This window comes from Dermacentor albipictus, chromosome 3 (genome assembly GCF_038994185.2).
Source record: "Dermacentor albipictus isolate Rhodes 1998 colony chromosome 3, USDA_Dalb.pri_finalv2, whole genome shotgun sequence".
NCBI lineage: Eukaryota > Metazoa > Arthropoda > Arachnida > Ixodida > Ixodidae > Dermacentor > Dermacentor albipictus.
Genome location: NC_091823.1, coordinates 66,679,200 through 66,700,889, shown reverse-complemented (window position 1 = coordinate 66,700,889; position 21,690 = coordinate 66,679,200). Strand labels below are relative to the sequence as shown.

Genomic DNA, 21,690 nt, shown 5'->3' with positions numbered 1-21,690 from the left:
GCGGGTGGCACGAAGTGCGCATCATGTTTCCCTTTGGTGACATTGTAGGCCATCGCATCCCGCCGTCACCCACTGACTCGATTTCATTTCAATTTTCTTGTAGCCATTGTGAAACACTATGCCACAGAAAAATAGCAACATGTTGCGAGTCTTGGGTTGCTCAAGCCCCAGCTGCTTGATGCGCATCGGTGACTCTTGCCGCAACGATTCACGATAAGTGGGTGCATCAAAACTAGCGAAAATTCCCTGCTTGAAAACAGCTGCTGACCCATCCAGAATTCAAGGAGCATAAATATAAGCTTTCCAAAGCTGCAAAAGTGGCAATGCATGTCTCAGGCCATTCAAGCCCCGAAAGTGCTGCAATCGTGCTGAAATGAATTGCGCAACACTTCGTTTTACATAGGTATCAACTAGTACAGTTAAGTCTGTCAAATTGTTTAGTGACCTCGAATTGCTGATTTTCTTGTTAGTACGTTTCTTCTTGTGTTTTGTTTCCAACATGTGTGAATGAGGTTCTACTGTACTATTAATTAACGCAATATCTTTGCAGGTGAAGAAAGCATGGCACAGGAACTGAACCTGGTACCACTGCATTTCCCCTGATCAGTTGTTCTAACAAATGAGCTTACCAGGATGCTAGCAGTAGGCATCACGGTGCTCAGTTAACCAACAACTCAAAACATGGCAGCATTTGTTGAGAATACTAATTCTGCAGAAATATGCAAGATGGAGAAAGATGCATAAAAAAAATGAAAGAATTTTTTTTTTTTTTTTGACAATGAAGCTTCCTTTCTGAGAAATCAGTATGGGGGATTCTTGGGGGTACATCTCTTGGTATATTCTTATATATATATATATATCTATGCTTCGTCTCTGATATGCTAAAATGCTATAAACCATCTCCATTTCTCGGCCCATAAGTGATCCCTGAAACAGCCACTTGTTTAAAACTGATTACTGTAAGAGTTCTCAGCGAGTGCATGCAGAAGGGAGCTTGCAGTTACCTATGAAGTGGTTAGGCACTGCCTGTCTTCGTCTCCGTGGTATGATGAATGCCAGTACAGCCACGATGAGTACAATGACAGCCAAGACACACAAGAGTGGCACCATGATGCTGACACTCTTATAAAATGCTGGCTTCCGTCCCTCCAGGCTGTTCAAGGGAGGAATGCTAGCTGCAATAATTAGAGCAGTAAAACTACATCAGGTCTGAAATCAGATGAAGAACATGTGAAAGTATGACAAGACACTCCGCGTTTCAGTAATCTCCTTCCGGCGAATGCAACAATAATACTACAGTGGACCTCCAATAATTTTACTCTAGTTAAGCTAATTCAATCCCGACCACAGGGCCCAGCCATTGCCCCTTTATTTCTAAGGACCTACACTTTTGTTGTTTTAATCCTAAAACTGGCCTTAGCAGGATAATTTGAACTTGACCAGTCAGGAGGCATGCGCCTGACCCCTATGGTAACCCTAATAGTGATGCCTTTGGTAGCAGCGTCTGTCTCGGTGGAACTTAGGGAGCAGTTAATGCATTGAACACACATGACCTCCTGTTGAAAACGTCTATTTTTAGACTACCAAATGAACCGGCGGTGCGTTGTGTTTTTCCTGCACCTTGTTTTTATTCCACATGCCAGATAATGCAATGAATTTTGTCAGTCTCGTCAAGGCTGAATTAAGGGAAGTCGACTGTATAGAATATGTTATTACTTGCCTTGTCCAAATGTCTTTTTTTTTTTACCTCACAAATGAGCCATATTGAGATTCACTGAATTGTGCATAAGCGATAAGCTAGTTCTGAGCAACTTGACTTCAGGTGACAACTGATACTGAACATAAAACTGTTGAACTAGATAATTCATTTTTGATCTACACTGAATTCATTGTGCTATTATAGGTCCAGTAAGTGTAGTTCTTCTTTCATACAATGAATTGCCAATTTAATTTAACCACGGCTTCCTTAATTGCCTGCCGTAGAGCACACTACTATTCAGCAACAGAGGCAACAACGTGGCACTGGGCTTCAATATAGAGCTCCTCTAACTTTACTAACAAAACTGCTGTCAGCGCTGGCATGCTGATGCCCAGAGAGGTTGGACTGAGCCTCGAAGTTGCCAGGATGTTTGCTTTTTATTCTGCCAATGTGAAAAAAACCTTTGTGAAAATGACAAACTGTGGTAAAACTGGAGATAAAGCAATGTTGAACAGGTAAACAAATAAGACCGGGCTAAAATATCATGAGATACATGGAGAACAAGCAAGAAGGAAAGTTCAATTTTATGTGTATAGAAGCCGGCAGTGCATAGTGTATACACGACATAACACAACAAAAAGTCACTAAAGGCAGAGCAAATGAAGAGTGTGGCACTATGTGAGGGAGAGTCACCAGTAGATGTGAGGTGATCATACAGATACTTTTGTTGTTATTCAATGTGGCAATAATATTGAATACTTCTGTGATATTTTTTTAGACAGGCAAACAAAATCAGTCTCTTTCATGAGGGCTAAGAGTGCTTGCCCAAATCTTCTGGACAAGGTGAACGCTATGCTCACCTCACACAGAGCTCTAGCAAATGCAGTGAGTACAGGTGGCATTGCAAATGAGAAATGCAAATATGACAATCAATATGCCCCATCAGGTGGAAAACAAACACGCGATTAATTTATTATGTTGCCATGTTGAATTGCATATCATATTGACCGCAAATAAAGACGGGGACAGAGAATTACTTTCTTGTGTCTGTCCATAGTAAAAATAGTAAAAATCATTTATTGGTCTAGCAAATCATGTTTGCCAGAACTACTTAAGCAAGAACAGGAAGCATGTCTTGCCTTTTCACAGTGCATGAGTCCTAGCATGATTGCTTTCCTCCACCACTGGAAAGTTGCCACTTACATTAACACAGATTAATTTTCTGCCCCTTTGTTCTCTTAAATCCAAGCTGATGATAATAGCTTTCTGATGCAAACGAAAAAGAGTTGATCACCAATTTCTTTTGTAAATACTAAAAGGCAGTTTCACATACTACTCCTGGGCTTCCCTAGAAAAGGAGCTGCAAGAGAATGAGTCCATGATAACAATAGTGTATTCCAATATCATCATTTCTCACTGCTTCATTATTTACTCGAACAGTACACTGCATAAATTTATCAGAATCACGGCACTGTTTCTACGTTGGTGCACTCGCATACCTGCATGTTTAGGCCCATTAACGTTCAAGATCTCGTCTATGTTCACCAGTTAAATCTAACCTAAAGGCAGCTTACGGATATGTTCACCTTAGTACAAATTCAGGTTAACATTAAAACAAAGACAAAACAAGGACCCTGAACTGTTCAGCTAAGAATATTTGGCCCTACAGAGCTCACCTAAAGCAAAGTATATTGTAATTGATAGCGCATACCCATCCTGGATCCTTTATTTCTGTGCTATACCATTTGCAAGTGCATCACTATGTGTGTACATGGCTAAAAACTGTTCATAAAATAAAACACAGTTTTACTTTATGGTGGTCGTCCACTGATGCAGGCAGAAAAGTTCAGAAAGCAGCATGCAGATCTTATAGTTGCTAATAATTATGTGCACTCGTGAGCTGAAACTAACAGTTGCTGTTAACTGTTCTGAGGTCTGTCGCACCCACTTCACCCAACTGTATGCGTTACCTCCAGTTCTGGTGAAAGTGCTGAAGGTATAGTCGTGTTCGGTTGTTCCCGCCTCGCTGTGGCTCGCCAAACGTAGAATATACCACTTCCCGGGCACGAGGTCAGGCACCACAAGCACTTTTTGCTCGGCTGGAATTGAGTCAGACACGAGCACCCAGTCCTCCTCGCCCACATCCTGCACCCGGTACTGCACTGTGAAAGACTGGATGGGGCAGCCCGCTGCACTCCAGCTGCTCAGGTGCACTGTTAGCGTCGCACCATTCACACTGAGCACGGCATCACGCTTGGGTGCCACTGGTGCTGCAAGTGCCATAAAAGATAAAAGGAATTACAATGCATACATTGAAGTATGGTGGATGCCACAGAAAACAACAAAACGCCAACATAAGCTAGCGCACACTGGCACTGACTTATGGTTTAGCTAACAGAACACCAGCATCAAAATCGAAAGGTAATATACTAGTATATAACCTAATTCCCAGTTAAGCTACAGGTGCAGAAAGTCCTTTTTCTAGGCTCTATTGCGTGCTGGCCAGTCAGAAATTGCATTCGGCATGAATCTGCACGACCTTTAAAGAAAGCATATGATTGGCACTGCCAGCAAGCATGTCATAGTCAAAAATCTTTTTTGAGTAAGCAAGCTTTGGGGTTAGTTTAATTTATTCACTGTAACAAGTGTAGCAGTTCACACTAGAATTCCCTCTATGCCACAGGATCAACAGTTGTTGAAGAAGAGATGTCTCTGGAGCCAACGTTTCGACAAAGGGCCCTGTCTTCATCTCGGCCTTGACATACACACATACGTCAGCAAGATAAGCAGATACTCACTTATACTGACTCGCCAATATTTTTGCAAGCTATGTACTAGCCCACACTCATGTGCACTCATGCTCATCAGCACTCACTCACATTACAACTCAGGCGCACCAACACACACTCGCGTTCATAGCCGCTTCAATTCCCACTCATAAGCATCTACTCACGCTCATACTCATGCCAACTTCCACTCATCAGCATTCACTCACAGACACATGCTCACGTCTGTTCACACTTGCATGCATTTACCCATGCTGATACTATGTCCACGCAAACTCACCGTTACTGACTTTCGTTCACTGGCACTCCCTTCTATTGGTACGCACAGCCACTCGTACACTTGGCAACTTACTAATGCTCTATCTCATGCCTGTGACTTGAGTGTGCAGCAAGAATGAGACAGCGTACTCGTGAGTCAATATGCCAACCTATGCGTAGACAAGGCCCCTCATCGACAAAACTGTGGCTCCAGAAACATTGCTTGTTCGACCACTGTTGATCACATCAAGTATCTGTCTTGTTTGAATCTATACCATTTGTTCCTCCACAAACGCAAACTTTGAACCCGCAAACTTTGAACCCGTGAAATTTATGCACCGAGCACAAATAAAAAGATTGACTAAGGATTACTGTTAGGGTAGTTTGTTGTGCATAATGTCAAAACAAAGCAAAGCATTTCCAGTCAGCACACTGTCTCTAGCCATCTTTTTTTCATGCTTCTGTTTCCTGAACATGAAGGCAAATCCTCTATCCAACACTGTTTGCCATTTCACTATTCTCAATGAGGATTCTGGAAACAAAGGCATCCACAAACAGGAATTAAACTTAGCTTGTACCACTACAAACATCCCCTATTGGATTGGTTTACCATAAAAAAGAACTGCAGGATAAGTTCATGTGAGAGCTTCCGGTTATGACTGCAACAGAATATGGTATTCTTACATGATAAATGCTTGTGAAATCACCGTGGTCTTACTATAATAATTAGCGTTTGTACTGACCAACCATCGGACCAACTTGGCTGACTGAGTATGTGGCAATGTGTACCTCCATGTCACGCTTCAATTACTGAGCATGTGGCAACATGTAGATGTATCATCATCATTAGCAGCAGCAGCAGCAGCAGCCTGTTTTATGTCCACTGCAGGATGAAGGCCTCTCTCTGCGATCTGCAGTTATGCACCAACTGATTCCAACTAGCGCCCACGAATTTCCTAATTTCATCGCTTCACCTTACCTTCTGCCATCCTCGACTGTGTTTCCCTTCTCTTGATACCCATTCTGTAACCCCAATGGTCCAACGGTTATCTAACCGGTACATTACATGACCTGCCCAGCTCCATTTTTTTCTCTTAATGTCAATTAGAATATCGGCTATAACCGTTTGCTCTCTGATCTAAACCCCTCTCTTTCTGTCTCTTAACGTTATGCCTAGTAATCTTCCTTCCATCGGTCTTTGTGCAGTAACTTGTTCTCAAGCTTCTTTGTCAGTCTCCAAGTCTCTGCCCCATATGTCAGCGCTGGTAAAATGCACTGATTGTACACCTTCCTTTTCAATGATGATGGTAAGCTTCCAGTCAGGAGCTGACAATGTCTGCTGTATACGATCCAACCCATCTTTATTGTTACATGAATTTCCTTCTCATGATCAGGGCTCTCTGTGATTAATTTACCTAGGTAAACATACTCCTTCACACACTCTAGAGGCTGACTTGTGATCTAGAGACATTCACTGAAAAGCGACGCTCAACTACTCGCACATAGCCAGAGACCCAAGTTGGCATCAAAGAGGTTTATTGAAGACCAGCGCAGACTGAGTGGCACGTGCTCAGTTCTCAAAGTCGGCATCAAAAAGTTTTTTTGAACAGCAGTACCTATACAGTCAGCCATCTAGTGACCCATGTAAGTCTGAAAGAGGTTCATTGAAGAGTGACATGCATGTACACATTGCCACATGCTCAGTAATATGTGGCAATGTGTACATGCATGTCACTTTTCAATGAACCTGTGGGTAACTAGGTATGTGCCCCTGGGAATGTGCCGCACTACAATGATGAAAGAGATCCGATATATTTCTCCAGTGCTGTGTGGAATCGAACACTCATCACAACAGTTTCTCAAGGATAGCAAACCGATACAATAGCAGGCTGCGCCACAAATGTGCCGCTCTTCAATGAACCTCTCCCCAACTTGGGTCATTGAGTAAGTGCCACTGAGTGTGGCGTGAAGTGAAAAACAATACTCAGTGTACAAATGTACCGGCGCATCACGCTTCTCATCTCGGAAGCCACGTGCGGACAATGCGCTTCACTTATTAAATGCTAATGCTTTACTGTCGGCAGTCATCGTGAGATGGGTTCTGCCAAATTTTTTTTCACAAAAGTTATATCTGTGACAGTTTATAGGGTTCTGAATTGAAAAGTGCTACTCTACATTGTAAATCAAGTTTATTTATTATGATTTCTTTAGCATTTAGTACTGTAGACAATTGTATAATGAGCGCAATGGCGGCAGTTTTGCTGTGTGTGGGGCAAAATTAATTGGTACAGATGGCCACCCTACACGCATAATATTTGGTAGCCAAAGTGTTCATTGCATTATCATCTCGTTTCATGGCAAGCTGGCTATACCAGAAACGAAAAACATAGAAAAGATATGGTCACTGCAACATAAGAATAGCTTCAAAGATGTACATTTAAACAACCAATTCCATAAGTTTAGTTGCACATGGTTTTCACTGCACTTGCATGCAACTCTATGCAGTAGGTGCCGTAGGCACGACCTACGCGATTCCACAGTAAGAAATATGTAAGACACACGGGTAGATGCCTAAATGTACTGTACTATCAGCGTTAAATAAAATGTGAGTGGCGGGACGCGTGGTGAAAGCATAACTGACAGTAAAATGCGTGCCATCGAGTCATCACCATGGACACGCGCACACAACCGGTTAGACTGCACTGCGCAATGATGCTCCCCCTAAAGTACGATATTTTCTTTTTTTTCTGGTTCTCTTTTATTTGAAAGCAAAAAAATAAAATTCAAAGACAGCATGCACTATATATTCAGTTATACTTCGGTCACACGCACCGTCGTTAGCATTTCATTTCACGCCTATAGTACATCAAGGTAAGTGAGTAAGATGTTTGTTCTGTTGTTCTCTTGAGTTTTATAGAGAGCCGCAATGGCTATGGTTGCCAGTGGACATTCTGCAGCTGAGCACGAAGTCATAGGTTCAATTCCTGGCTGACAGCCAGGAATCGAAGTTGATATGCAAAAATGCTCATGCATCATGCCTTAGGTTCATGTAAAAGCACCCCTGGTGGCCGAAATTATTACAGACTAACTTCCATGGCACCTCTCATAGCCTGTGAGCTACTTTGAGACATTAAACCTGGCAAAATTGTCAGGCCGACATCTCCAACCCTAGGCTGTCTTTATAACATAACAAATTTTTTATCAGATAATTTTTTACTATCTTTAGCTTGGTCTGATTGTGTGTGACACAAGTAGATGATAGTACATGCATAAAATGTGCTAATTTATCAAAAAAGTTTCTCTGGAAGTTAAGCAGCTGTCTCCATCACCCAGTGTGGTCTGTCCAGGCTTCAACATGTTGGTTTGCCATTAATTAATCAACTGGGGCACCTGATGATGTAGCAGTTTGCACTAAATGGTATGTGAGGACGATTGTGCAAGACCTGGTAATACACAACATTTCTTCATTAGCAGAGCATCAGGACCCAGCCCTTTTCGCTTAGTGTCTCAGCATAAGGACCCTAAATAGGGGAAAATTTTGTCATTTGTAAAACACTATTTCTGTAACAATGCAATATAGAATGAAACAGAGATCTAATGTTATGAAAAGAAAAATAAGAAATGTAAGAAGCAGAGTGCTAACTTACGTCCTCCCTGAGTCTTTGCTGACATCACTTCACTGGGGTCACTCTTGCCCATCTTGTTGAATGATGCGACATAAAACTGGTAATTTGTTCCACAGAGAAGATCTTGAAAGGTGTGTGTTGTCTGGTGAGCAGGAACCTGATGTTCTTCCCACGTGCCGTGTTGAACCTTGATGTAGATGTAGTAACCTATCGCGCAAAGATCATAGATCACAGCCAATCCACAGTGACATGCAGTTTTAAAAGCTTGCTTTGTGAGCTTTGTGCACATATTGCAGTCTCCCTTCAAGATGAATACTGTGAAGCTGACTACTCAGAGAAGCTCAATAAATTAAGGAACATTGTTTATTTTTGGAAGATATGATGAGAAAAAAGAAAACATGCAGTGTGTGCAACACCCTTCAGACATGTACTCGTGTAATGAATACTCTACGGTGCAGCAATGAAGAAACTTGTGTACCACCAAAATATAAGCTGCAAAAAAAAAGACATTCTAGGTAACATAGTGTTCTGTATCCAATAGTGCATAATACACTGCCAATGCTACACGGCTACATGGCAGCTCCACTATCAATATGGCACCAGACAACACGCTTCAGTAGTTCTGAAAGGCCATGCGTTTCATCCATACAAAATTGTGTTGTGGTTCCTTTACAGCCCACATGATCATTGACATAAAAAAATCGGCCGATGATTACGCTTCTTGGTAATCCGATCTTTGAGCGCAGCTGCTGCCTTATTTCAACAACAGGCAACCACATACAGAACATACAGTGCCGAATGGAGGCGGTTCTGTGTTTAGGATTGGGCAGCACACACTGCGATCCGCCGCTATCGAGCCGGCACTCCAGTGACACGCCATCTTATAGTGGGTAACCGCCGCGGAGAGGGGGAGGGGAGATTAGCAATTATTATTTAATGTTTCTTCTGAGGTGAGATAAGGAAACGGGTGGAGAACAGGGGTATTGAGAAAACGTCACACACTCCTTCACTCACAGACAGGCCTCAATGTGGCCTCACAAGGTTGGGATGGGAAGTAAAAATAAGGGGAAGAAACGCTACAGCTGCCCTTTGAGTAACCGCGACGGCACTGCACCAGGTAAAGGGAGGTATAGGGCAAGAGTGGAGGCAGGAGAAGGACAGCCACGCGCAAGCACATAGAGGCGACAAATGCCAATGAGGAACGCGCCCCACAAATGGGGAAACGAGAGACACGGCCAAGAGCCATACGGCCCCGCGACGCGAAGACAAAGGAGTGGAGAGTCGTGGATCACGCACAAGGCGGCAAGGAGCGCTCGCCGCCGGCACCACGGCACTACCGCGATAGCGGGACAAGGGACGGCGAGGGCGGAATAGATGGTAGCGGCGAGAGTCACCGCAACGGTGCTGCGCAAAGGAATGGGGCGAGGGAAAGGCAAGAACGCGTGATCCGGCTTTGGAGGACAAGGGGAGAGCAAGGCTTGCGCAGCACGCGAGAAATGGAAGCAAGAGCGCACGCTGCTAGAGCAGCGTGCGGATAATGACCTTGGTTACGGCGAGGCCGATGGCGGCGCGAAACACGGGAACAGGCGCCAAAGAGCTAAGCTCTAACAAATTTTTTCGTTACAAAGATTTCATATCCGACTTTAGAAAGATGTGGGGACTCCAAGAATGCTAAGACAAGCATTTGAAGATGACGCTTGCTACACTTTGATAAATGCAACTCTTGGATTATACTGAAAGCTTTACTGCGAAGCTGTTAAGGCGAGTTCCACACAAAAATTTTCATGCAGTGATGAGAAAGGCTAACAGCAGTGAAAGCCAACAGCAGTTTGGTTGGTATTAAATGTCAATCAGAGAACAGCTAACGAGGCAGCCTGAGTCAGATCCCCGACGCAACTGTATGACCAGACATCGGTGAGAGCCATCACTCAGAAAAGCCAGCAATGCAGACATATCAGGGCATCAGAATGCCCGACCAGACGCCAGTGTTGGTAGACAGCGGCTCAGCATACAGGAAAATGCACGGGATATACTAGTGGTAAGTATAGAAGTACTATGCTTGGATATAGTGAAACATCTGAAAATGCTCAAGTATAATAAATTGAACTGCGCTGAATATATAGTAGTGAACCATTTGAAGTTTTTGGCAGATTTTGGGCAGTGGCAAAACATACCCCTAGGACTTCCGAAGGGTGTGAGAAGTTTCTTGAAGAGTTGCTTGAATTGTCATACATTTTTGTGAATTCTGAAGGTGAAAGCTTTTTTTTGTTTATCAATCAAAGCTGGTGGAGATGCTTGTGCGTCATACGTTAAGGTTTGAGTCCTTTAAGACCAAAATGTCTGTGACAGTGCGGGAGTTTCCACATGCCTTTCAACTAGGATCAGCAATAAAATTGTGGCAGCATAATAATATCCATTATACTTGCTTTTTCAGCACTGAAAGAATTGTGCAAAGGCTATATTGCTGAATGGAGCACACCAGGAAATTTAATTTCATGACCTCAAGACATATTGTATAACAAACCAATTTGCCCCTCTATTCATCACTGAATTCCAACTAGGTAATCACATGCTGCTTTTTTTTAATTCCTTCCATATGTAGGCAAGTGTTGCTCCCTACACCTCTCCCTTACATAATTCAGTCAGTACTATATATTTTCGGTATCAAAAATGAAAGTGAAGCTCAAAGGCAAAAGGAGATGGCAGATTAGCCTATTAAAGTATGACACACAATGCACTAAGAGAAGTTATGAAAAATGACTGCTATATGGACCCACAAACACAAAAATCATGCTGTCTCCAGTGCATCTACACAGCAAGGGCGCGATCGGAGATTTTCTTTTGGAAAAGAAGGCGCTCAGTCACTGCAACGCCACAACGTGGGTGGCTCGCAAAACTTGTGAGAACGGCAGAGAGGGAGCAGCCAATCTGCAAGCGGTGAACTCCCCAGAAGTTGACGTGCCTCATTTGTCATCTGCTTGGGTACAATAAACTACAAAACAAAATATTTCTCGCCTTCCAATGAATAAAATATTTATACGAAAAGATTTTATTTTTCTTCTCAAGCTTAACACATTCTCACATAGTAATACAAATGACTACTACAAATTATCAGTAATTGCTTTTCTGTATGGTCGCTAGGGAGTGTCGCGCATAGTGAAAAAAAAAAGGCAATGGGAACAGTAGCACACTTTTCAAGAGGCCACAACAACATGTCGTTGCACTGCGATGTCTGACTGGGCCCCTAGGTCTCAGTGAATCAGAGGGAGCTGCTCAACGCAGTGTTCAATTTGAGAAATGAAAGCGACGCCAGAATTCCTTTTCTGCCATCTCTTCAAACGCATTTCACACCGCCAACCACTCTGCTTCCTCCTTGAGCAACACCAACGCAACAACTGAAGCTCCTATTGCAAGCACAACTTTCTCAAATTAGACTATGGATTGGATCCGAACGTGCCATTCCATTGCTGCAGTTGCTGTTTGGATTCAATCCAATCGACGTGCCATGCGAAGCCGGCCTCATAGCGAATGTGTGACTGCCTGAACTGCACACCTCTTGTTGCGTTCTGCTCCTAGCAGACAACGTGCTCAGCTTCAAAATGATTGACAAGAGCAAGCAGTCATTTTCACACCAACAAAAACATAGCCGTGCCCTGCGGCTGACGACGTGAGCACAGCCTAGAACAATCACACGCAGCGAAACTGAATACATGCACTGAACAACGATTTCTGATCGCCCCCAGGGCTGCCTTCAAGATGATAAAGATGGCTAACTTAAGCGTACTTTTTTAAATAAATAGACATCAAGAACTTATGACTTGAACCACATATATTATATACATCAAAGGCACTTGCAGCTGCCCAAAAAGAGAATCACAAGAACGATTAATGAGTAAAATAAGGAAGAAATGCTGATTAAAGCATACCCATTATAGTTGGTTCATCATTTGTGTTCGAGTTCCACTGCAACTGGATTGAAGAAGAACTGGTGCTGAAGACACTCATCGATGGTGGAGGTGGTGGATCTAGAGAGCAGAGAGAATAGCCACAAGGTGGCATCAAGCAACTCTTTTGAATTTAACAGGAGACAATATTCAATACCTGTGTATAACTAGGCTTCAACATTTTCGATCTAGGTCGAAAGAAAGGAAGAAACAAAAAAAGAAAGAACAATTTCTTCTTTCACATAACCAGGTTTTAACTGATCACAGTAAGTGGAAGCAAATTTATAAGAGAGTAGTCTGTGCACAACTGCAATTCTACATGCGGAATAGTGTAAGAAGCCTGGCAAAGTCAAGGTCACGTGTCAGCCTGCTGCCCAAGCAATGTTAACTTTTTCTTTTGATGCACTTTGTTTGCTGCTGCAACAAAAACGAGAACTGGGGAGGGGAAGGCAGTATGCAGAGGGAGTCCTGGTCTGGGTTGCTGCAGGCTTCGAATTGTGGCCACTGTGGAGGATGAACAGGGCAAGTTCCCCGCCAAAGGTGATGCAGGGGCAATGTGGACAAAGCCTAGCCAAAAATAAATGTTTTGTTCTATTGCAGTCCTTTGAAAGTGCATCAGTGCTTACTTGGCTAACCTCCATGTGAATTGCTGATGTCCCTATGTAACCCCTGTTTTGGTTCCAATCACATGCACGCAGTGGCGCTACCCTCTCGGGCCACTTAGCAGACATAAGGTGAATTCTGAAGATGCATTGTTTCTGTCGAAACCATGCCGCTCAAGTGCAAGCCCCTGGTGTCATAAAATGTGGCCAATTGAAGAAGAAAACAATTTGAAGCGCAATTTGATTGTTGCGCATGCAATATATCTGTGGCCTAAAGCACATGCTTCCAGAAATTACAGAAAGATAAAGTGAAACATTTTAGTGCCACTGAAGCAGAGAGAGAAAGAGAGACAATGTTTTCAACTTTGCTTTTCCCTAAGCACTTCAGGCAAGGACACATGATGATGAAAGCAATGCAACATGCAAGACAGATGCTATAAAGACAGCAGGAATTCTTCTTAGAAGATGGTTGGCAGTAGTTAGGCTGTAAATCTAAAATTTTGTGCCTTGTTACATAAAAAGAAAGCCCAACAATGGCCCAACAACTTCTTGCCCCAAGCCACTGCTGCTATATAGCTATGTTTCTTTCTGTGTCTTCCTCAAACTCATGCATTCGGGCAGTAGGATGCTGCCTCGTCTGCTTCAACTTCTTCGGTGATTTCCGGCAGTCTATTTACAGCACATTGTTTTTGCTTCAAGGGCAAGAACTCTTTTCCCATGGCACATCCTAAGTGGGTTTGTTAATTACACCAATCACTTTGTATCAACTTGTTTTTCAGCTGATTGCTTTCTCTTGCTTCATCGCTAAGAAAAGAATTCTGCCAGAGCTTAGAAGGAGTACTGACATGATATTTTTGGCACTTCATTTCTTTGCGCTAAGTGAAGGTCCTAAGCCTCTAAATTGCATAAAATATACTGGCGAGCCTCGTAGCACCATAAATATTTTAACAGCTTTCCTAAGTTTAAGTTTATTTCCCGGGAGGTTACCTACTGTGTTATGAAGTCATGATGCAGAAAATGGTCACATGGGACAAGGATACTGCAAGGTTTTGACAATCACTGCAGCCTATTCAGTTGCCTCCTATGTTGCTGCTCATTGTGGGTGCAAATGTAGCAGCATACTAGGCGATAGAGCTAGCTGGAGAGAGTGTCAAAATGTCACAATCTCTTGCTCCCACGTCATCACCTTCTGCATCATGACACAGTAGAAGAGAAATCGAAACTGACTGTAGAAAAACTATTATAACAAATTATTTTGGGTGCTCTGAGGCTTGCAAGTACTGTATTTTTTCTAGGGTTTAGAGATCCCAGACAATTCACCTACCACAAAAAATTAAGAGTCGAAATTATTACCATGCCAGTAAGCTTTTCATTGTCTGCTGTGTCACTTCTACATGCTGAGAGACACCACGTGATTTTAGTATGGAGTGTGAACACCAGTGCGCAACACTGTTCTTTTGCACAAAAGCTGTGTTTGCCACCAACACACAGCATCAGCAGCAAGAATTGTTTAATTAGCTTTACAAGCAAGTGGACAACAGCAGTGACTAAACATTTTAGCAGCCCTGATAATTAAGTCAGAACAGAAATATAACTTCAGTGTACTAAATTAAATACTATCTCCAAGTAACAAATCGTACTGTGATCTAGCATGGAGTAGTATTTTGTTACCCTATGGCAGATATGGGTTTGTGAAATCCACTATAACTTACTTGACAATCAGTCAAAGAATGCTCTTTCCACAATATATTTGGAATTTTAAAACTAAAGGAAGCAGGATATAGAGATGAGGGTCCCAAAGTGAGAGATTGCACTGAAAACCCTGGCTTACTGTCATCAATAACATACTTGAACTACAACTTTAGCACAGCAGATGAATGAACTTAGAAATAGCACAATCCATTGGTGAATATGCCAGCATTAATTTTAACTGAAGAGAACGTTCATGGCATGTCACAGCCACCTGTAAGGATGAGTAATAAATTTCGTAAGCTTGCCAAAAGCAAAAGTTGCATCAACCTACATATGCAGGAAAGATGCAGTCCTGCAACACTGCTCAATAATATTTCCTCACCAGAAATAAGCGAAACATTCTAACAAACTAATAAATAGAAGCAGCACTTTCACTAGCGAGAAATCACTGTGCAGAAGCTAATTACAGTGTATAGTGTCTGTGAAAACAAACAAAACTTGCCATGAAGCCAAGTTTTGTGAGCCCATGCATCACAAAAAGCATTTGGGTGTAGCACTGCAACAAGCTTTCTTACCATTCTCAAAGGTCTCAAGATGGATTTCCTCGCATGGCGGACCAGTCCCTTTTTCGTTGAATGCTTGTACCAGCACCGTGTACTTTGTGGAGCGTTGCAGTGATGTGAGCAGAGCCTCCTCTTTCACACTCCCTGTTGTGTCGACAGTCTTGTAGACATAGGTATCCGACGACCCATGTTTCTTGTAGCCCACGTAGTACCCTTTGAGGAGGCCATTTTGGTACTCCTTTTTCGGTGGCTGCAACGTAACAATGATACGAGTTCTTCATTTGTCACTGCTACCAACCGGAAATCTGGGCACAGTTAATGGTTTTCACACCAGCAAGCGCAGTGGCACCCTCAATGTCTCATATTATGTTCAAAACTGATGTAAGGAAGAGGGTATGCAAGCCAAATCAGAGGACGGGGAAAGGTGAAGCTAAAGAAACATTTGTCACATGCTAATGACTCCGAGTGCTTCTCCATATCATCAAAATGTTAGGAATGTTGCTATCAGCAGCATAAACATTTCTTTGCCCTCAAAGAGTAACACTGCGGCAACAATCAAAAGCAAACTACTGTGCATGCGCCAAGCTCACCAAAAGCAACCATGCAAAAACAGCGAGAGTGTGACGAGGTTTATTGGTGGCACGATTTAGCAATGATGCTACGAGCTGGCATGATGATGCAGTGTGATGCACAGTCTCAAATTGACAGCAGCGGCCAAAAGTGCGTGCCAAACACTGGTGATGCTGCCAGGAGGATGCTTGTCTTCTTTACAAGATATACAAAATGGGTTACTAGGGCATGCTTGAAGAAAACCACGAAAGGTTTTTGACTTGCAATGGAATGTATCATTTAGATTGCTGTGCTGATTTTCTCAACTAAAGGTGACATGGTGCGGGCTTCCGCACAAAAGGTGCGGGTTTCCGCAGAACTACTACGTCAAGGTGACACCAAGATGGACAGGGACAAATGACTATGCAGCTGCCAGTCACCTGTCCTTGTCTTTCTTTGCTTAGTGAACAAAACAGTGTCTTTAGCCTTTCGAAGCCTTCTTGAATATGCTAGTACAGAAGTGAAAATTTAAGGTTGTTGCAAGTACTAAACCTGATACTTTGGTAAAATAGACTATTAACATAATGTGAAAAAGAATTGCACTTTTTACAATACCTGCCATGTCACCTTGAGAGTAGTTGAGGAAACTGGGGTTGCTTGGACGTTTAGTGGAGGGCCTTCTGGTGCTGTAAAGAACAAAAGAATGGCAGCTTTACAATTAATGAATTATCAGAATCAAAATTAGAGAACATGGAGTTCAGTAAAGCATAAAAGCAAGAATTGTTCACACCTGTAACTGTATTTCATAACAATTAAATTCTGGGGTTTTATGGGCAAAACTACAATCTTACTATGGGGCATGCTGTATCGGGGGACATTGGATTAATTTTGCCCACGTGGGGTTCTTTAATGTGCACCTAAATCTACGTACATGAGCGTTTTTGTATTTCACCCTTTCTGAAATGTGGCAGGGATCAATCCTGTGGCCTTGAGCGCAATGCCATAGCCACTAAGCTACTGCGGCTGATCAACTGGCTTTCTCTTTCTTTTTTTTTTGTGTAATGACAAAAGCACAAAATGCAAGCCATCATAGTCAAGGAGAATAACAACTAAAAGCTTATGGCTGTCATACCACTGCAGAAGCTGTTAATTTTTTCTTTTATGACATCAGTTTCTTTTTTTCTTCTGTTTTCTAAGTTTAAGTGAGCACAGAATGAGCCATTACATATCAAGAAGCACGTGAAAGTCAGTGCAACAAGATCAAAACAAAAGTGGTTATACACAATACAAAGTTAACAAAGTTATAACAAAGTATAACAAAGTTATACAAAGTTAACAGCATGACGTGGTAAAAATGATGCGCAGAATAGTTCTCGAAGACAAGACCAAAACAAAAATGCTCATACACAACCTTTACAATGTTTACAGCACGACTTGTTTAAAATGATGCACAAAATTCTTAGTTATCTTCAGCAGCAATATTCGGGCATGGGAAATTAGGGTGCTGAGGCTGCTGGCGTTCAGCATAACAAAGTTGTCGGTCTGCAAATGTTTCAACCGTATTAGCAAGCAAACCAATAAATGCAGATTCTTTAAAATTTCAGGAAGTAGTTAAATTGTGGCAGAGACATAAAAAAAAACGCAGGTCCAACGGAAACTAGCGCGAGGCAGCAGCGCGCACAGTGAAGAGCTGAAGTTTCTCACGGAGAGCACAGCTGACAAATTCCGAAAACATCTAGCTTTCTCTGGAAGCATATCCCAACCAACGCTCATTACAGTATGCCGGACATCTTTCAGCAAAGCGACCATACTTTAAGTCTGCCATAGTCCGAATGACTTTAGCTGTTATGGCACCTCTAGAAGAACGGTCGTATTGCCGTTCGAATGAAGTACTTACACACCATTACAACAACAGCAGAAACAAAAAACACACACACCTCATAATGGACAACAGGAAAACCATTCCCTTGAAATTCCCTGCTTCTTATGCGGTTGAACTGTGCGCTGTGAGAATCAGAAATTAGGACGTTCTTGTATCCGTAAAGCGCGCTTCACGATTGACTTCCTGGCCTCGAGCACGGAGTTCCGGAGTTCTGCAACACTACTTGAACGCTGCCGTTTTGCCTAGTCATTTCCTTCAATGCCGACACATCGTTACCTTGTTTTTTTTTTTCGCTGTAGTGGTAGTCCCAGAAAGCAACAAATTCAGAACTTCGTTTGCACTACACTCGACAAACCTACTATTCCTAAGCGATAGTGTCAAATGCGAAACCCTGCCTTTTAAAAATAAAATTGGATTTGAATGGATTGGATTGTGTCGAACTCCAATGGCCGGGTGAGGTGATGATGACGATTGAGCTTTTCAGCAGGTGGTGTCCAAAACCAACGTCTCCCAAAACCCAACGTCTATCTAAAAATCGCATTTTGACGCGCGCGACTGCACCGATTTTCGTCGTTCCAGTTGCAGCATGTGAAACAGCTTTATGACGTGTTCTAAGCTTCCACAATCGCTTCCGCCGCATGCAACCAGCAAAAACATTGCATTCAAGGCCTGCGTCTGTTTATTCAGTGTGTGTCGCCACTAGAACGTGGATTTCTAAAGTGGCAAGGAGTTTCCAGGTCCCACGATGCAGAAAATAGCATAATTTTCTCTTTCCTCCGAATCACTATATATAGGTGCGTGACGTAATAGGTGGTGTCCAACATTCGCACCTAGAGTGCCTCGACGCTCGTGCGAGCGTCAAGGCACCTTATCCGTACCATAACATCGGTCCCCTCTGGGTCAATAATACAGATCTATAAGGTCAAGCTTTTGCTCTCTGCATGCGGCTGAAGTGATTGCCGGAGCCGCAGGTACGTCATGGACGTAAAATTATGGACAACACCTAGCTACCTCGTCGATCGTCTTCCCTAGCCAACCTGAACGCTGTTGCTTACCACATGCTCCTATATTAAATTCAAATTTTCAAAAACTAAAAGATGAGAACTAAAAGAATGTATATGCATTTAAAATGTATTGACGTGCCCTTTGTGGCTTACCTTCTTCGTCGGTCGTCACCTGTACTTCTTGACTGTAATCACCAGCCCCCAGAGAATTTTCAGCTTGGATTCGAATGATGTATGCCGTAGTAGGCCGCAGCTCTCTGAGCGTCAGTGTTGTGACGGTTCCTTGCACCTTGTTCTCTCGGATATCGCCACTCCATTTCACTGAAAGGGAAAATATATGTATTTATACATCCATTCACAGAAGACTTACGGCTCCACTTGATTGCTAATTTGTACCTCTTCTCGCAAAACTGGCTGCTGAAATATATAAATGAGCTACAAGTCAGGTGGTCACAAATTCGAGCAAGGCAAGTGAGAACAACAGTTCGATAACATGGTTATGTTATCGTCTTCGCCAAAAAATAATTTACTAGCAATACTCACCAGTTCTCAAACAGGCAGTATAATTGCTCTCGAATGCATGGTTTTTCTGTGCTATGACTACCCTCTATGTCAATAAGAATAATTGAGGCTCTCGAAATTTTGCATGCTCACTTGAGATGGGGAAAAAGTCGCAGTTTCACGTGAAAGGCGAAGCATCGATTGCGATAACAAATTAGTAGACAGCCATGCGAAGAAACTAAAGTAGTTTTATCGGCCGTAGAAACTTGTAAACACTCGTTTATTAACTAAACGATTCATAATTATATTGCGCTTAGCGTTAGACTGACGATTTAAGTGAAGGACAGGACGCGGACGTGCGTAGCGCTACGTACGTCCGCGTCCCGTCCTTCACTTGTATCGTCAGTGTAACGCTAAGCGCAATATAATCATGAACGTCCACCAACTAGCCCCCTTCATTGCTTTACTAACTAAACAAGCATGGTGTCAACGCGCACAGTCAAACATGCACACATCACGCACGATTACCGAGGCCAACGTATGGGGAGTGCTTAACGCCTGTTTCATCTCCGCCGCGGATCGGCCTGGCATTACACTATCTTCGGGATTTTGTGTCTACGCACGGACACGATCCTGAGGGAACTAGCCTTTAAAAGCTTCGCTGTAAAACGAAAAAAAGAAAACAAAAGACGAATGGGTTGAGATTTCGACGCACGTTAAAGAACTTCAGGTGGTAAAGCTATTCGCGAGCTCCGCACAACGACATCTGTGAAATTATTCCTAAAGCTGGCTTCTCCTTTAACAAAATCTTATTGCAGAGAAGCCAGTTTTAGCGTTTGTGCACCACAGTTTCTTTAAAACTGCTTTTCAGGAATCGCGCGAGCATTCATGTCCACACAACTAAATACGACCGTCTTGCCTACAAACATTCAAATCCGACAGCAGCGTCTCCGTGCCAGTCGGCTGTAAGCCATTGTGTTGCGCACAATGTTGTGTCTGGCACACACTCTCCGCTTGCATCGTGTTATATTGTTCACGGTGTTGTATTATACCATGCCTGGTTAATTTAAATATGGTATTTTACATGGAAAACCACGATATGATTATGAGGCACGCCGTAGTGAGGGACTCTGAAAATTTGGACCGCCTGCGGTTATTTAACGCGCACCTAAACCTAAGCACACGGGTGTTTTCGCAGTTCACCCCCACCGAAATGCGACCGCCGTGGCCGGGATTCAATCTCGCGAATCATGCATGGTGTTGTGTTCGAATTCTCTCATCATGCCAGCGCCGAGGTGTAGTATTAGGTTACGTATGACCTCACTGTGCGCACGAGAGTCGGCATCCAGAGCTCTTGTAACCGAGATGAGCTTCGTGATATCTCCGGTGTGAGGCGCGTTGACGCATAGCACGTAATTTTGCATTGTCCGCAAGAACTCAGTTAGGTATGGTCGGTGCTGTCGCCATGTTGGCGTAGTTACTAAACAAAAAAAAGGTCCAGTTCATTAGCTTAACGAGAGGCATGATGGTATACTTGCAGATATGCGGTATATTAAGCAGCCATCAAACCTTTGTAAACAGATATGCTTCAGTAACCTTGAGGCGTCGTTAAAACCGTACTTAGCCTCAGACTTTGCATTAACATAATCTTGTTCAGAGACCGAATTGTCCTGGTTACCTTTTTACTATGCTGAATAATGTTATGTGTAATTCATACCGGAATAAACTACTTGAGGAAAATTAGGCCCTGGCTCATTTCTCGCTGTTCATATATTTGCAGCCATTTGTGACCAGACTGAGAAGGTAAAGAATGCGATAAATGCACAAAAGTGTGCTATTGGGGTCATCGAGGTCATGTGCAAGGTGAACCATAAAGAGCGGCTCTGTACATCCACATCAGAATCTTTCCCTAACGAGAAGCAGACGATAACGTGATAAAATATTAAACACTTTTCTCTACATTCAATTAAATATAATAGGAGATTTTTTTTCATGCTTTTACATGTTGTAGCAAACAGCTACAGATACTTAATAAAGACGAAAAAGAAACATGCAGGGAGCTGTGTATACGTCTATGCAACTACATGCGGATATCCCTTCGCAGAAATGACGGCTTTGCTGTTGCGCTGTCTTCCGCTCAAGTTTGATGCAAGATGCTATGCAAGCCAGACAAGCCAGAAAAGCAAATAGGCGACACAGGGAATAATGAAACCAAAAATGAGCACTTGTGTAAACTGAAACACTACTGGAGAATGAAAAAAAAAAGATGTCGTACTGCCTGACGTCTTGCTCTGCACCCTGTACGATGTGATGTGGCTGTTTCCAGTATACGGTTGGTCCCATGTGACCACCATCGATCGGCTGGTGACATCTGAAGTTCGCACATTGAACGGTGCGCCAGGAGTTTCTGCAAGGCGATAACATAATGTCATTGAGCCAATACGCGCTTTCTGTCAAGCTATTCACATCCCGAAAAATGTGGACGTACATTTTCTCTGATAGACATTCTACAAAGACAGCATATGAGAGCGACAACAGTCCCCATTATTTTTTTTCTTTATCTTAAATGTAGAAAAATAGGAAG

General features: G+C 42.9%; 1 protein-coding gene across 1 annotated transcript in view; it reads right to left on the bottom strand.

Annotated features, from left to right (window-relative positions):
* The window catches only part of LOC135905555 (cell adhesion molecule Dscam1-like), a 537,047-nt gene that overhangs the window by 23,803 nt on the left and 491,554 nt on the right, over positions 1-21,690 (bottom strand). Inside the window, exons 17-24 of the mRNA XM_070536452.1 lie at positions 21,382-21,513; positions 18,759-18,926; positions 16,335-16,405; positions 15,183-15,420; positions 12,296-12,394; positions 8,391-8,576; positions 3,670-3,969; positions 1,005-1,175 (exon numbers count right to left, since the gene is read on the bottom strand). Coding sequence (XP_070392553.1) covers positions 1,005-1,175; positions 3,670-3,969; positions 8,391-8,576; positions 12,296-12,394; positions 15,183-15,420; positions 16,335-16,405; positions 18,759-18,926; positions 21,382-21,513 — 1,365 coding nt within the window. The remainder of the gene's footprint in view (positions 1-1,004; positions 1,176-3,669; positions 3,970-8,390; positions 8,577-12,295; positions 12,395-15,182; positions 15,421-16,334; positions 16,406-18,758; positions 18,927-21,381; positions 21,514-21,690) is intronic.